The sequence below is a fragment of the Prionailurus viverrinus genome, chromosome A3 (assembly GCF_022837055.1).
Source record: "Prionailurus viverrinus isolate Anna chromosome A3, UM_Priviv_1.0, whole genome shotgun sequence".
In the NCBI taxonomy this organism is placed as follows: Eukaryota; Metazoa; Chordata; class Mammalia; order Carnivora; family Felidae; genus Prionailurus; species Prionailurus viverrinus.
In genome coordinates, this window is record NC_062563.1 from 23497043 (window position 1) to 23515433 (window position 18391).

The 18391-nt window shown below is 38.6% G+C and overlaps 1 protein-coding gene across 9 annotated transcripts in view; it reads right to left on the reverse strand.

Annotated features, from left to right (window-relative positions):
• The window catches only part of PHF20 (PHD finger protein 20), a 173053-nt gene that overhangs the window by 58971 nt on the left and 95691 nt on the right, over positions 1-18391 (reverse strand). For all 9 annotated transcript variants that reach the window (XM_047853751.1, XM_047853750.1, XM_047853753.1 and 6 more), the window contains 3 exons: positions 15131-15244; positions 13808-13996; positions 13102-13281 (listed from right to left, as the gene is read on the reverse strand). In XM_047853751.1, the coding sequence (XP_047709707.1) occupies positions 13102-13281; positions 13808-13996; positions 15131-15244 (483 nt within the window). The remainder of the gene's footprint in view (positions 1-13101; positions 13282-13807; positions 13997-15130; positions 15245-18391) is intronic.

Here is an 18391-nt window from a genome sequence, read left to right on the forward strand (position 1 = left end):
ACACTCTTCTTCAAACCTGGCCACCCTACTACGCCTCTTAAAGTATACACACTACTTTAACAAGTACCTTCAAGAGCTGTGGGAATCTTGTGTCACATACTACGCAACTTCTCTAAAGACAGGGACTATGTTCACTTCTCAATTTATATAGCACCCAACATCTCATCAGAGGGCTTTAGGCACTCAGTTGGAAAATGGGAGTCACAGACTGTATCACCAGCAAGTAGGAAATGTGCAACTGTGGCTAAGTCACTCCTTTTGCCAAGTATTAGGCTCTTTGCCCATAAAACAGAATTAGTAGTGAAAAATTAGAAAGAGTTTAAATATTTTTCAGGAGGAGATAGTTAAATAAATCATGGAATACCCATACAATAAAATAAATTATACGTAATTGTGAAAGGAGATAAGAACTGATGTGGAAAAATACCATAAATGAAAATGGCAAGCCATCAAATAGTATAAGAATAGATTCCATTATTGTGTTTTTTAAAACTTATCCCTATACATGTATGTTTGTATATGCACCAGAACCATGTCTGGAAGGATGGAAGGCCGGCCATACACCAAATTGTACCATGGCTCCTTCAAGAGTGAGAATGCTATCCATATAAAGGAGGACATTTCACTTGTTTTCTTTTTTTTTTTTTTTTTTTTGAGAGAGAGAGAGCGAGCACGGGTGAGGCAGGGGGAGGAGACAGAGGATCTCTTCTGTCAGCACAGAGCCCAATGCAGGGCTTGAACTCACAAGCCGTGAGATCATGACCTGAGCCAAAGTTGGACACGCAACCAACTGAGCCACCCAGGCGCCCCTACTGAATACCTTTTATACTTGACCAGAGCAAACAGATCCATTGGAAGACTTATTTCTTCAGTTAAGTAGTAATATTTAATTAATTGGATCATTCATTCCATTACCTCAAGTAATTCAAGTCAATTACTTGAGCATTTCTTAGGTACCAAAACTTTGAGAGGAAGAAAGGAAAGCTGGAGGAGGTTAGGAAAACACAGAAAGTTATATAACAGATTTCTTTGAGCTCAGGGAGGCACTTCTAGGAACGGATTGTCCCCGATACTCCCAGTTGATAAATGATGAATAGCATTATTGATTGATTGCCCAGCTTAAATATTTCTAGATCTGCCATAATGTTGAAAACTCTTTTTCAAAACAAAATTTCCAGTAAGTCCTTTTTTTTTTTAAAGATTCTTTTCTCTTGTGCACATGAGTGGGGGAGGGGCAGGGAGAGAGAGCCTGAAGCAGGCTCTGTGCTGACAGCAGACAGCCCAACGCGGGGCTCAAACTCACGAACTGCGAAATCATTACTGAACTGAAACTGGATGCTTAACTGACTGGGTCACCCAAATGCCCCCAAGTAAGTCCTAATTTTTGATGCAGTGGTTCTTTTTTAAAGATTCCTGTTGGATACAGGGATGAAAAAAATCAACATATATGAACAGATAAAAAATCTGTTTTGAAAATTAATGTGAAAAGGCATTTTATTTTGTTTTCTAATATATTTAACTAAATCACTTCAGTTATTTATTAATTTTTTTATTGAAAACCATAACATAGCAAGAACAAAAGGTCATCCCAGACTGTGTGGACTTAGTATAACCATCACTTTTGAGTAATGAGGAGACAGCAAGTTTTTCTTAATGTTGATTTTTAAAATGAAATGTGATTTCTTACAATCAGAACACTAATTCTTTATGAGTATTAGTTCTTGATGAATTTTTATAACTACTCTGAATTAAGGCAGCTGGGACTCTTTTAAAAAATTATTTTAGGGGTGCCTGGGTGACTCAGTCGGTTGAGTGTCTAACTCTTGGTCTTGGCTCAGGTCGTGACCCCAGGGTCATGGGATCGAGCCCCATGTCGGGCACCATGCTTAGCGTGGAGCCTGCTTGGGATATTCTCTCTCTCTCTCTCTCTCTCTCTCTCTCTCTCTCTCTCTTCCCCTCTCCTTCTCTCTCTCCTTCTCTCTCTATATCCCTCTGTCTCCCCGCCTCCTCTCCTTCCCTCTGTCTCTCTCCCCCACGTGTGCATGCTCTTACTCTCTAAAATAAAAATTTTTTTAATAAAAAATTATTTTATAAAGAGTCATTTTGCAGCGTTTCCCCCCATAAGTGTCAAAAATAATACATGCCAGGAGAAATTAAAACCAAGTAAAAGAAAACAAAAGTGAGAAGTGCCTAGGCGGCTCAGTCGGTTAAGCGTCCAAATCTTGGTTTCAGCCCAGGTCATGATCTCACGGTTGGGGTTCGAGCCCCGCATCTGGCTCTCTTCTGTCAGCACAGAGCCTGCTTTGGATTCTGTGTCTCCTTCTCTCTCTGCCCCTCCCCCAGTTTGCACTCTGTCTCTGTCTCCCTCTCAAAAATAAACATTTAAAAAAATTAAAAAAAAAAAAAGATGTTCACTAAAAGTGTGCAAAACAAAAGCCGACAGATAAGTGTGCAAAACAAGAGCCGACAGCGAGAAGGCCATGTGGCTGCAGCAAAGTCAGCAGAAAGGAGAGACCAGAAGAAGCAGGGTCACTACAGGACAATGTAAGGACTTGTGGCATGCATGAACAAATACCAATATTTCTGGACAGTGCAAGACATGAATGCTAGCTTTATTATTCTTATTCTCTTCTGGATTTCTTTTCTAACTTATGAATATAAAAAAACCAAGTTCCCAAAAAGAGTATACTGAATGAAGACAAGATCACTTCCATAAATAAGGTAAAAGGTACCAACAAAATCCTTGGTGAAGTTCGAATAAGGTCCTGATTTTGAGAATTGTATCATGGTATTGTAAGAAATACACACCAAAGTATTTAGGAGCAGAATTCTGCAACTTATTTGCAAACAATTCAGAAAAAATTCTTGGAAATAAGATAAGGCCAAAGAATACTAGCTAAGTAGGAGGAAAGCAACCTTACCAATACAGAGATCCAGGTGAACACTTGAGGGCTAGCCCCCTCTCTGAGAACAAGGCACTGTCAGTAGTTCCATCAACTCCTCAAAGCAACTGACCTCACTTTAGCAGCAACTAATCAGCTCAGCCTTAACCCAGTTCAGGAAGCCTGCAATTAAGTCAGAAAGCACACCTAACAGTTTCAGAAAAGCTCTATGATTACACTGTTGATGTTGCTCTGCCTCCATCTCCAAATGCCTAATTGCTACTCATCCTTCAAGGCCCTGTGAAAGTACCACCTTCTTCCACCCCTGCCCCCAAACCACCAACCTAAATTTCACCTCTCCCCCAGAGTCAGATCCAAATAACATTTAATGAACACTAAGACCACAAGTGCCCCATTCATCTCTGTATACTCAACAGTTAGCAGAGCTCCTTGGGCATACAGTAAGGACTCAAGTTGAGTCCTGAGTTCAATTTTCATGTGGCAAGCACACATTATTACTGCCAGTCTTCTCTCCCATAGTTTTAGGTATTTCTTATGATGCCACCTTACTTCCTGTATTACAGGCACCTGGAGCCTTATCAATGCCCCTGCACAGAAAGACCTAGGGCACTGACCAGATGTCTCATTCATTTCTCTATCCTCAAAACAATGAATTCTCAACCAATTCTCCACCAAAACATGCCTGATGGCAAACCACAGACACAACTTTCCAAACTACAATGGCTATTACCCTATGACTCTTTTACTCAAGAAAACATAAGAGAACACAAGTGCACAAAAGCTAAACTATTGTAGGCATTAACTAAATTAAACCTGGTTAATTTAAAAATAAATCATCTGCAAAAACTACTATAGGCATTACTCTAAAACTTACCTGGTTACCTTACAAGTAAATCATTTGTAAACATTCAGTATTTTAGTGACAAATAACTTCCTACTCATTTTATAACTGACAACATACCAAGACTCCGGGGGTTAGAATCACTGACCTAAACCATGCAGCAAATATCCCATTTCTAACAGGTACATAGTTTAAAAAAAAAAAAGCTGAATAAGCCTATAACTTCTATTAGGTCTTCTCCCCTATTTACTTTGTGGTTCCTGTAGAATATTCACAAATGAGAGAGCTTAAAATAGTCTGGCACTTCATAGACAATAAATACTCTTGTCTAAAACGAATGGACCGCAGCCCATTTTCAAAAGGCCCTGGTAACCTGAGTATGACCAAATAGGCTAGGCCCAGATTTAGAGAATAATCTGAGATCTCTGAACTTCTAAGGGCATCTATTCTAATTCTATTTTACAACTTAAATGCCTACCCAAGTAGCAGAATTTCAACTGCATTTCATTTTCCTCTGACTTCTAAGTCATCAAAGCAAATAGCTCAGAGCACTTATTCCTCCTAGCTCAAACTCAAGGTAATCTGACCTCTACCATTACTATAAACGCTTAGAAAATGGGCAAGTGCTTCAGTTATTTACACTGGTTGCAAAATTATTCCCCAGAAAATGCCCTGTGCAACCTGAGGCAGAAGAAGACATCAAATCTTACCATCATCGATTCCCAAAGCTCATCTGTCCTACTCTCACTTGATCTTATTTCCATCCCCCCACAAACCAGAAACAGCTAAATTAACTGACACAACAGAAACTGTACATGTGTGTGTTTTGGAACGAGCCCCAAACCCCACAAAATGAATTAACCTTAAAACAGGCATTGAATTTAGCCTCTAACCTAACCTCCTCACTCCTCTCCTCTGCACAGCGTATTTCTTGGTGATGTAGGAACAATTCATTACTAATTTCCAGTGATGTCTAATATAACCCCACCTTCAAGACAATATAATTTAAGAGCTTAGTCTGCTGAATTATAAGGAACATGGCTGTCATCTAGAGCTCTCCACACCAAGTTCTGAGATTAAATTTCCACCTCATTTGTACATCAAGTCCCTTTCCCCCACATGACAGAAAAGTAGCTTGGGAGGAGAGAAGCCCTGCCACTGACAGAAGGCTCGGCCAGAAAAGGGAGATCGCTTACACCCAAGAGCCCACAAGGCTGAAGCATAACACTCTGGACCCAGCAGGACAAAAGACCAACCTAAAGGCACCATGGATGAGCCAGGAGTGAATATGTGAGTACTCTCACTTTACTATTTTCAGAAAGCTCCTCTGCTATAACATTTATGTTAACCACACGGCATGCTATCAAGACCCCTGTACAATACAGCAAGACCCACCCCAATTGAAATTATCCAAATAAAAGTATGCAATTCTGAAGACATACAGTCATTGTGGTGTCAGTTTTATAAACAGCCCCACTAAAAACAAAACTATTTAAACGTCACTCACCTTTTAACAAAGTAAAATTTTTCTATTTGTAATTTATACTACTCCTAATATTTGGAATATGCCCTTCTAAAGAAAAGCAAAGAATTTCAAATCTTATATTCATTGTTAAACATATAAATTATAGATATATTTAGTGTAACACAAATGAGGATACAGATGTACAGATTTCATGACAGCTAAAACTAAATGAAGTCACAAGTATGTAGCGTCAAAATACAGAATCACCAAATATTCAACTACCCTCCTTCTCTCCAGTAAAATAACACACTAGGAAATGGGCTATACCTTTGCTCATACTGTTTACTCTGCTGGAATACCTAGCCCCCATCTATTTCTCACAGGACAGTACTATTTACCCATCGAGATTCAGCTTAAATGTACTATCTCCCAGGTTGAGATGGTCTTCAGGCAGGCACTAAGTCATACTAATCTTGTGTCAGTGTTACTTATTTCAGCACAGTGCCTGGTATCTAGCAGGTTCACAGGATATTCCAACTGAGCTAGAAAAGATGTGCAACCGGAGCTTCCACACCCATGTCTGCAGAATCTCTTCTCACCTTTTCTGCCCTAAGTGCAGGAAGACCACTTCATTTAACATTTACCATTTCCCCAAGGCTCTCACTAAAAGAACTTCTCAGCATATTCTTCTCCAAGGAACAATGGGCAACCCGCAAACCTCCATAAGCTTCTTCATTCTTCCTCTGGGCTCATACATACATAAGCTCTGCTCTGGGAACTACAGAGCCCATACTCTCCACACACTGGAAAGGGAGAAGGTTACAGATCATCTATATTTGCCAAAAGAACACTTTCCAGGTCCAGAACCATGTCATCGATCAAAACTCACGAGATTTGATTCCACAGCTCATTTCTGGCTAAATTCACCAAAGGGCCATGTCTTCCCCTCATTAAGTCTGCCCTAGTTCAGGATACAGTTGAGTCTAGAAGAGAGCTACCCCATTATTACTTAGACCTTTACAGACATCTAGGAAATGCCAAATTTTACCTACACTTAATTCCCTTCTCCCTTCCTCTACCCATTTCAATTCATGATAAGTCAAATTTACAAAATAAACAAATTTTTAAAATTTATTTATTTAGAGAGAAAGAGAATGGAGGGGAGGGAGAGAATGGACAGGGGCAGAAAGAGAGCAAGAGAGAATCCCAAGCAGGCTCCACACTGTCAGCACAGAGCCAAACGCAGGACTCAAACCCAGAAACCATGAGATCATGACCTGCACCGAAGCTGGACACTTAACCAACATGCGCCCCCAAAATAAAGAATTTTTTTTAATATGAAATTTATTGTCAAATTGGTTTCCATACAACACCCAGTGCTCATCCCAAAAGATGCCCTCTTCAATACCCATCACCCACCCTCCCCACCCTCCCACCCCTCATCAACCCTCAGGTTGTTCTCAGTTTTTAAGAGTCTCTTAGGCTTTGGCTCCCTCCCTCTCTAACTTCTTTTTTTTTGAGAAACTTAACAGAAGTCCATGGGGGAGGAGAAGAAAAAAAAAAAGACGTTAGAGAGGAATTTTTTAAAGATGAATGCTGATCAAGAACTTTGGGGTATGAGCTATAGGTAGGAAACATTTTTTATTTCATAAAAATTTTTAAATGGTGACTTATGCAATAATTAAAGTGACCTTTTTAATGTCTTTATTCATTTACCTTGAGAGAGAGAGCACAAGCAGGGGAGGGGCAGAGAGAGAGGGGAAAAGAGAATCACAAGCAGGCTTCGTCCTGTCAGCAGAGAGCCTAACACAGGGTTTGATCCTAACCCAAGATCAAGAGTAAGATGCTTGGAGGGCACCTGGGTGGCTCAGTCAGTTAAGCGTCCGACTCCGGCTCAGGTCATGATCTTGCGGTTCATGAGTTCGAACCCCGTGTTGGGCTCTGTGCTGACAGTTCAGACCCTGGAGCCTGCTTCAGATTCTGTATCTCCCTCTCTCTCTGCCCCTCTTCCACTCACACTCTCTCTCATCCTCTCTCAAAAATAAATAAACATTAAAAAAATTAAAAAAAAAAAAAAAGAAAAAAGAGTAGGGTATTTGGGGCACCTGGTGGCTCAGATGGTTAAACATCCGACTTCAGCTCAGATCATGATCTCACAGTTTATGAGTTCAAGCCCCGTGTCCGGCTCTGCGCTGACAGGTCAGAGCCTGGAGCCTGCTTCGGATTCTGCGTCTCCCTCTCTCTCTGCCCCACCTCAGCTTGTGCTTTCTCTCTCTCTCTCAAAAATAAATAAATAAGGGGCGCCTGGGTGGCTCAGTAGGTTGAGCATCCTCCTTCAGCTCAGGTCATGATCTCACAGTCTGTGGGTTCGAGCCCCACATCGGGCTCTGTGCTGACAGCTCAGAGCCTGGAGCCTGCTCCGGATTCTGTGTCTCCCTCTCTCTGCCCCTCCCCCACTCGTGCTCTGTCTCTGTCAAAAATAAATAAATATTAAAAAAAATTTTTAGTTAGTAAATAAATAAATAAATAAATAAATAAATAAAGAGTAGGGGCACCTGGGTGGCTCAGTCGGTTGAGAATCCAACTTCAGCTCAGGTCATGATCTCACAGTCCGTGGGTTTGAGTCCCCCACATCAGGCTCTGTGCTCACAGCTCAGAGCCTGGAGCCTGCTTCGGATTCTGTCTCCCTCTCTCACTGCCCCTCCTCTCTATCTCCTTCAAAAAATAAACAAACGTTAAAAAAAAAAAAAAAAAAAAAAAAAGAGTAGGACGCTTAACCGACTGAACCACCCAGGTGCTCCAGTGATTTTTTTTTTAATACGATAAAATACATATGTAATAATATTTATTATATACATATTATGATCATAACTATTTTTTCTAAATACTGAAGGAAAATACAGTACATTTAAAATTTTAATTTCAGGGGCACCTGGGTCGCTTAGTAGGTTAAGCATTTGACTCTTGATTTTGGCTCAGGTCATGATCTCATGGTTCAGGAAACTGAGCCCCACATCCAGCTCTGTGCTGGCAGCACAGAGCCTGGTTGCGATTCTCTCTCCCCCTGTCTCTCTGCCCTTCCCCTGCTCACACACACGTTCTCTCTCTCTTTCAAAATAAATAAACATTTAAATTTTTTTTTAATTTCAGTGTTGTAAGTTACAATATATAAAAGACAAATGACCAAGAGAAATTAAAGTATAATGTATAGAATACATTATAGTATAATGTAAAGAATAATGTATAGAAAAGACAAAATATCAACATCAAAACTATACAAAGGAAACCTGGCAAATCCATAATAAAAACAAACAACCCAACAGGAAATGGGCAAATAAAATGCAATAAAGACAATTTACAGAAAAAGATTAAAATATTCAATAAACCCATGAAAAACTGTTTACTCCCATTTAAAAAAAACACAGAGCTTAAAAGACAAAGTCTTATTTCCAATATTAACATAAAGAAAATTTAAAAGATGTATAATATCCATAGAAAGCAATGATGTAAGGGAAAATGTACTCTATCATACTCTTGGTCAAAATATTAAGTAGAATGGTCTTTGGAGGGTAATTTGTTAATGCAATTGAAAATGTACATTCTCTTAAACCCAGCAATTACACTCACAGCAAGTTATCTTTAAGGCTATTCACCAAGTGGTCAAAAATACATGTTCAAGGTGGGGCACCTCAGTGGCTCAGTCGGTTAGGCATCCAACTCTTGCTTTCGGCTCAGGTCATGTTCTCATGATTCCTGAGTTCGAGCCTCAGATGGGGCTCTGTGCTGGCAACGCAGAACCTGTATGGTATTCTCTCTCTCCTTCTCCCTCTGCCCCTCTCCTACTTGTGCACTCTCTCTCTCTCAAAATAAATTTAAAATATATGTGTATATACAGTGCAGATATATATTTATGTATGTTCAAGGAATACCATTGCCATCATTGTTTGAAATATCAACTGCTCAGAAACACTCTAAATGTCTGTCAAAAGGGAAATGGCTAAATATATGATGGAACATTCTTACAAGACACCATTACTCTATCATTAAAAAGAATGAAACAAGTGTACTTACAAAGATAGATCTCAAGAAAACTGAAAATAAGTCAGAAAACAATAAGCCTAGAATTAACCCAATTACATCTAAATTTAACTTAATTTAAATTAAATAATAAAATCTTAATTGCCTCCCTACCTATAAACATATAGAAAAGGATCTAGAAAAATAACAAACTAATAATAAGAGGGTTATCCAAGGAGAAAAGGAGCAAGATAGAAGACACTTCTCACTTTAACTCCTAATACCTCTATATTGACATTTTTATGAACAGTATATATTATTTTTTTACTGATTTTTTAAAAGGAAAATAAAAAATAAATACACATACACACAAAAAAGTGGTTTAGATGTTCTTCACTTTAAAAGGCAAAGATCAAGATTTATTCACGGTCAGCACCATCCCGGACTCTGAACATTTACCACAAACATAACATTATAGAAATGTAACATCCAAGTAGCTATTAATGCAACAAGCAATCACTACTTTAAAAAAAAAAATCTCTGTGTAGACATAAACGTGTACAACTTCCTAAGCTGTCTATTACCATAACGTAAAGTTTTCTCTTTCAGTAATGATAGAATAGCTCATACTAGAACATCCCTTTTGCATGCAACCATTATAAACTGGAAAAAATATTTAAAAACAAATATGAAAAGGCAATAAAGAGCAACAAAAAGCAGGCAGAAACAGGAGTTGTATATTTGGAATAAGAGAAGGGCACTAGGTAACTTTCCCATCTCTTAAGTCTTTTCACCTAACGGCAGGCTCCACTCAGTAACACTGGGCAGCTAAAACTCAAGTAAGACATCTTTAGACTTACTGGTTCAAGAAACAAAAGGCAAACTTCAGTACAACTACAACAGCTGGCAAATGAGGGAGAAAGTCCTAAAAAAGAAGAGAGTCACAAAAGGGTGGTTTCAATTTCTACACATAAACTCTGCCTAAATCTCTGGCTGATCTTTGAATGAACAGTTTCAAGCAGCCCAATTAAAGCTAAAAGAACTGAGCAAAAGTTTCGGCTACTGTCCCCTGCAGAGAAAAAGAATTTGGAATGTGAGTTCAGCCAAATTAATTGCCCTTTCAAACAAAGAGATCAGCATTCTTCAGAGGAAATAACATAAGCCAGGCTCTACAACATATCAGACACCATGTGCAGGATGCCATCCAAAACATTAGACACATGAAGAAAAGGGAAAATGTGACCTACAGTCAAGAGAAAGATCAATGGAGATTAGCTTCAAGATAATCTAGGTGGTAGATTATCAGGGACTTTAATGCAACTATAAAAACTACACTCATAATGAATATACAGACTCCCAAGATCTCAGCAGAGAGTCTAGTGAGAAAAAAGGGAATTCTAGAACTAAAAAAGCATCAAAAATAAAAAAATTCACAGGATGGGGTTAAGAGCAGATTGGAATCAAGAGAAGAAAGAATTTGAAAACAGAAATTATTCAATCTGAAAAAGAGGGGAAAAAGAGGAGGAAAAGAGTGAAAAAGAAAAGAAAAAATCAACAAATCCCAAGGACCTGTGGCACAATATCAAAAGGTCTAACATAAGCATAATGTGAATCACCAAAGAAGACAGAGAGAATGGGACACAATATTCACAGAAATAATGGTTGAAACTTGACAAAAACCACTAATTTTCAAATTCAAACTCACTCTCAAGTAGGTTTAAAAAAAAAAAACACAAAAGCTAAATACATTATAGTCAAACTGCTAAAAAGCAAAGAGAGAAATCTTAAAAGAAACCAAAAAGAAAATAACACATTACAAACAGAAACAATGATATGAATGATTACTAATTTCTCTTCAGAAACAACAGAAGCCAGGGGCACCTGGGTGGCTCAGTCGGTTAAGCGTCCGACTTCAGCTCAGGTCATGATCTCACAGTCTGTGAGTTTGAGCCCCACGTTGAGCTCTGTGCTGACAGCTCAGAGACTGGAGCCTGCTTCAGATTCTGTGTCTCCCTCTCTCTCTGCCCCTCCCCTGCTCATACTCTGTCTCTCTCTGTCTCAAAAAAAAAAAAAAAAAAAAAAAAAGAAAAGAAAAAGAAACAAACAACAGAGGCCAGAGGACCATGAACAACACCTTTACAGTACTTAAAAAGAAAACAAAACAAAATTGTAAACCCCAAATTCTATACCCAGTGAAGAAAATATCCTTCAAGATTGAAAGTTAAATAAAGTCATGTCCAGATAAACAAAAACCAAAAGAATTTGTCACCAGGAAACCTACGCTACAAGAAAAAAGTACAGGAAAGTTTTCAGGCTGAAATGTAATCTTCAGGAAGATATGAAGAAGTGGGAATGGTAAATATGTGCGTAAATAAGACTCTTGTGTCTTCATCACCTTTGTAATACAGAATTATTAAGAGCAAAAATTATAATACTGTTCTGTGGCTTTTACAGCTTCCAAGAGGCAACCAGAGCACAAAAGAGGGAAGGATTCAATGACTACACGTTTTAGATAAAGTGGTTCAATATTAAAAGTAAACTGCAAAAAGCTTAGGATATATATCATAATTCCTACACTAACCTCTAAAACAAATTCTAAGAAGTATACCTAGAAGCTAATAGAAAAAATTAAAATGAAATTTGAAAAAATTCAATTAACCTAAAAAAACAGGAAGGGAGGAAAAGAACAAAACACAGGATAAGCAGGAAACAAAAAGCAAAATGGTAGTAAACCTAAAAGCAATAATATCAATACTCATATTTAATGTAAACAGACTACACACTGCAGTTAAAATCAAAATAGGTATATGCCACCTATAAAAGACACAATTTGAATTTAAAGACACTGTTATGTAGAAAGAAAAGTGATAGAAACAGATACACCGTGCATACAGAAAGCAAAAGTACCTGTACTAATAGCAGGTAAAGTAGACTTTAAGTCAAAGATTATTACCAAAAATAGCATGATATTTCACATTACAAAGAGGACAATTCATCATGAGGACATAACAATTATAAATACATATGCACCTAATAACAAAACTCCAAAATACATGAAGCAAAACTGACAGAATTCTTTGGAGAAATAGACAAATCCACAATCATGGTTAGAGATTTTTAACACCCCTCTCTTGGTAACTGATAGAACAGATATAAAATGGCAGCACACACATTTTTTTTTTTCAAATATATATGGAACATTCACCAAGACAGATCATATGCTTGGCCATAAAATAAATCCCAACAAATATTAGAAGACTGAAATCCTACAAAGTATGTTCTCTGACTACAATGGAATTACATTAGAAATCAGTACTAATAAGGTATCTCTAAAAAGTCCAATATTAGGAAATGAAACAACATGCTTCAAAGTAAGCCATTATCAGCAAATAAATCACAAGATATCTTAAATTGAAAGAAACTGAAAATACAACAACGTATCAAAATCTGTAGGATGTAGCTAAAGTAGTGCTTAATGGGAAATTTGTAATTTTATTTTGTTTGTAATTTTAAATGTTAATATTGGAAAAGAAGATCTAAAATCAATGACCTAAGTTTCTAGAAAAATGTAAGGGAAGAAAATAAGATCGCAATAGAAATCAATGACCATTTAAAAAGACAAATAGAGAAAATTAAGATAAAAGGTTGGTTCTTTGAAACTATCAACAAAATTGATAAATCCCTAACTGATCAAAAGAGATGGAACACAAATTAGCAATATCAGAAATGAAAAGGATATAGCATTAAAATAAGGAAAGGTTATTAATAAAAGGTGAAAAAACATCATTAGAAAAGTCTTGTCTTTTTTTTTTTAGTTCACAAAGCAGAAGCAAAAGCATATAGAGAAGAGAATTATCTTAACACTAAATAGGAACCTGCCACAGTAGAAATCTCTTGTAACTCAGCAAGAGGAGAAGCCGATTCTGTCTTCATGCTGTGTTCTCCCATTGACTTGCAGTTCAACTCCAAGCCTGCAGCCCCCAATCCATCACCAAAGGAGTGGCAAGTCAATGCAGATGAGACCTGGTCAGCTTCCAAAGGAGATTTCAACTGACCTAGAAGAAAAAAAAGAAAGCCTAGGGAACATACACATTTATATAATCAACCAAAAGTCCCACAGCAGACTAAGAAATCCAGGGACTTTTGATAGGAAGCCATGCACCTCGCAGCATACAAGAATTCATTCACAGGTTCCAGCACACAGAGCCAGAGTTGTGAGCATCTCAAAGAAAAAGGCTAATAAGAGACCAAAGTGAATATATTTTTCTCGAAGTGTTAACAAAAAGGCAGAAGCACTGAAGAGAGAGAGCACCAGAAAGACAGACAGAGGGACAGGACTCTTCAAGCACTGTACCTCCAACGAAACATTCAGACATATACAAGCAAAACCAATCACAAACGTGTACAGAAAGTTCGTCTACTGAATCATCAGTGAAGAATAGTATAATAAACACTGCAACTCATTCAAAAATTTGATTTCAACACAATCTAAAACTTGTGGAAGGTAGTATACAATGATTTAGATGGGTTCTCCTAGACAGGCAAGCTGGTAAGACAATTCCAGAACAGATTCTGACTCACCTTCTTCAGATTCCTTGTTAATGGATGATGTGTTTTGCAAAGGATCAGTATTAACCGTATCAACCAAATCTGATACAACCAAGTCAGGATCTAGGATTTCATGCGTCCCATTAGTAGACAGCCTGGAGGACCGTCTCCTCGATAAGTCTTTGTCAGTGGTTTCCGAGTAGGTTTTTGACTTTTCCTGGGCTATAAACCATTAAGAGAGGCATAGTCAAGAACCCAAGAAGAAGAAATAACTCCACTATTCCAAATTTCTGGGCTGGTTACCCCTACAAGGGCTTAAAGAGACTTCTGAAATATTAGGCCAGTAATAAAAGGAAATATCCTTTCTTAATTTGTAGTTTTAAGTAAAGGCACAGTCTCTCTGCCAGGATAGAATTATCCTTGTTCATGGTTTGAAAATTTGTTTTGAGATCACGCCCTATCTTTTAATCCATTTTTTTTCAATTTTTTTTAGCATTTATTTATTTTCAAGAGACACAGCACAAGCTGGGGATGGGCAGAGAGAGAGGGAGACACAGAATCTGAAGCAGGCTCCAGGCTCTGAGCTGTCAGCACAGAGTCCGATGCAGGGCTTGAACTCATGAACTGTGAGATCATGACCTGAGCTGAAGTCGGATGCTTAACCAACTAAGCCACCCAGGTGCCCCCAAGGTCACACCCTATCTTGACAACTAAGTTCTATTTTAGGGCATCCCAACTGAAAAGTTTGTGTACTAATTTTCAAAGTCAATAAAGTTTATAAAGCCTTAGAACCATTACAAATCCTTTTCAGAGCCAAAGCACTTTTTAATCAATAAATAAGATTTTTTAATGTTTATTTTTGAGAGAGAAAGAGACAGCATGCATGTAAAGGGGAGGGGCAGAGAGAGAGGGGTACAGAGGATCTGAAGTGGGCTCCATGCTGACAAGACAGTCCAATATGGGGCTCAAACTCACAAACCACGAGATCATGACCTGAGCCGAGGTAGGATGTTTAACCAACGGAGCCACTCAGGTGCCCCATAAATAGCATTTTTAAAGTTTCACTTAGCATATGAAATCCGTCCCTTCCTAAACCATTAAATTTCCAATGGAAATGTAGTTTATGGGCATGAAGATGACACCACTAAGCCCAACATTAATATAGTTTGTGCTTTGGGATTTATTTTTCTTCAAGCAAAACTCCTTCTGATCCAACCCAAATCATCCACATCAGCTCCTGTGATCAAAAACAGCATTAGAGTCTATATATTGAAAATAGGAAACAACAGGAGTACAGGGGAAACTAACCCAATCAACATCAAGTTCTAGCCGCACATACACAAACTGGAGACTCACATGAATTTTTGTCAAGCCGAGAACGTTTTAATGGGACGTCACTTCCTTTTGATATTTTCCGTCTTCTCAATTCCAATGTTATTGGTTGCAAAGTTTGAGAGTTTGAATCCACAGCTACAGTGTATATAAAACACACAAAAAAATTATGCAATTTCTTAGTGCTCAGTCCTTATGATTATATATAAATAAAACACATGCACACACACACTCACATAATAAACAGACCCTCAAAGGGCTAATAAAAAAACAAAAGTGTAATGGGTAAGACACTACTTCCTTAACATGAGATGCTGATACCTGTAGACTGACATCCTTCATCTTTCTCTTTTTTAAAGATTTATTTCTTCATTTAAGTAATCTCTACGCCCAATGTGGGGTTCAAACACAAGGCCCCGAAATCAAGAGTCGCATGCTCCACCGACTGAGCCAGCCAAACGCCCCTTCCTTCATCTCTTTTTTTGGTTTCTCCTATGACTCAGCTCTACATACACTTCTCTCCTAAAATCCTCTCTTTAAAACCCTATACCCCAACATGACTACTTTAAAACATGACAGTGCAGGGGCGCCTGGGTGGCTCGGTCGGTTAAGCATCCGACTTCGGCTCAGGTCATGATCTCACGGTCCGTGAGTTCGAGCCCCGCGTCGGGCTCTGTGCTGACTGCTTAGAGCCTGGAGCCTGTTTCAGATTCTGTGTCTCCCTCTCTCTCTGCCCTTCCCCTGTTCATGTTCTATCCCTCTCTGTCTCAAAAATAAATAAACGTTAAAAAAATAAAAAATTAAAAAAAAAAAACATGACAGTGCAAGGGCAATAAAAAAGTCATTTTTACCACCGTCAAATCTCCTCACCAAAACTTGACTTATCTCTGGCACCTGGATGGCTCAGTCAGTTGAACATCCAACTTTGGCTCAGGTCATGATCTCATGGTTCGTGAGTTGAAGACCCACATCAGGCTCGCTGCCGTTAGCACAGTGCCCATTTTGGATCCTCTGTCCCCCTCTATCTGCCCCTCCCCCCCTTGCACTCTCTCAAAAATAAATAAACATTAAAATAAAACAAAACTTGATTTATCCAATACTCAGGAAATTCACCATGCAGGCTAATTCCTAAGATGTATACTTGGGACTATAGCCTGAGTATTGTTTTCAATCTCTACTTGCTAAATTAGTTAGGTTGGCATTGGTCCTAGTTGTGAGGGACCAAAAAGAATGTCAACATTTATAACCTCTTAAAAACAATTCCAGAAAAATCTCAGGAGACTACGCTATTTGATAGTCAGTGTTCCAGGCAAGGCTGCTGATCCCCAACAAATCCAGCTCTGACACAATTTAGCAGTGCAGACTCTAAACCCTTGGATAGTACTCACTCTTTATTTTTAAACCCAACACTTAAGAAGCTCTCCCCAATCACAAAAGATGAGAATCCAAAACAGGCAGAAGAAAAAACAAAAAGAAATGAAACCAGGAAGCTTGTGGGGAAGATAGAGCTTGGGGGGGGGGGGGGGGGGGAGGGCGGGGCGCGGTATCTGATGAAGGCTGAAAGGAGAAAAGAAGAAAGGGAAAAGGAGTAAGGGGGGGGGGGGGGGGGGGCGCGAGAAGAAGACTCCTTGAAGACCAGTAGCTCCAGATTGGCTGTGTCGAAAAACCAAACAAGAGACAGGGCTGAGGTCTGAGGAGGCAAACCTGAAGAGTGTGCTAAACTTCTTGGCTCTTCCTGTGTTCAATCTTCCCAATATGCCAACATTATTTTGTTCCAAGTGGTTAGAACTTGGAAATCACAAACATTCCAAATTAAACACAACTACAAACAACCCTCCTTAAATAGCTCAGATCCTGTTCCAATTAAGTCTGTAAAATTTAGAGAGCTCCATGCTTCACTGGGTCAATGAACTTGTGCTAATTAATTTTTAAAGGAGATTTGAACTACATAGGACATATTTGACAAACATTTTTACTTTGATACCACATACAATCCAGGGCTGACTACATAGAACAGTAGTGTTTTCCAAACTCTTCTTACAATAAGAATCCTCTGGGAAGGCTATTAACAATTTCAGAGATTCTGACTGGAGAGAAATGCCTGAGGCAAACTTGGAAAACACCATTTCTCTATCAAATCGATCCTATTTGATATGAGATCTTACACTTACAAAATAAAAGCAATAAACTGAATGCCTCCCCACCTTTTTTAATCTGAGTGAAGCCAAGTGGCTTCAAAGCGGCAGTCAGCAACGTTGAGTGCAACCACCCCAGTATATACTTTCGGGAGGGTATAAGCCAGAGCATGAACAGCTGAACGAGAATCAGTTTCAGAGCACTCACTTCTCATAGACATGCTTTCCTAAGTTGAGATGAGGACACATTAGATTTCCACTAGTTCTCATTTTCCACCTCTTCTTGCACAAGTGCCCTTCTCCTACTTAAATAAAAAGGCCTGCATAACACACATCCTACATCTTAACACGGTACACTGCCCAGAGGTTTAAAACCTCCAGACTTTCTCAACTGGGATTCCTCATCTGAACACAGAACACAGAGATAATTTTCTCAATTCTCCCAAGGATGGTTTATAACTAGTAGCATTCTCAATGCATGGAGATGTCAATTCATTACGGATGCCTTGGCCAGTGAGGTTTAATTCTCTCCCAGAACCCTGTAGAGGAAGTAGTGAATTTATACATGTACTAATAGAAATAGGAGAGCCACAAATGCAAGCTATACGTGTAATTTTCAATTTTTTAGTTCAAAAAAAGTGAATTTATAATTTTACTTAACCCAACACATCCATAAACATCATTTTAACATAAAAAAAATGATTAATGAGATATTTTACATTCCTTTTGTTTTTTTGCACCCAGTATTTGAATTCCAGAGTATATTTTACACTCACAGTACATCTCAATTCAGACTAGCCACATTTCAAGTGCTCAATAACCACCTGTGGCCAGTGGCTACCATACTGGACAGTACAGGTCTAGGCCATCATTAGGCCTAGGGACAATGCCAGCATGCTTTAGCTTTTGAGAGCAAAACTCAGTTAAACATCCACTGAAGGAGGTGGTGCCTTCATTCATCTGGGAAGAAATCCTTTTATATCTAATTTCCTATCTTAGAATTAGAACTCAGATGTGAAAAGGTTGTCTACTGGGAATGAGTATTAATACGTTTATTTGAAGTAAATTCAGACAGACTTTTTTTTCCCACAGAAATGAAGTCTGATGTAGCTGCCTGGATCCACAGGACTGGCTTTGCATTCCACATCAC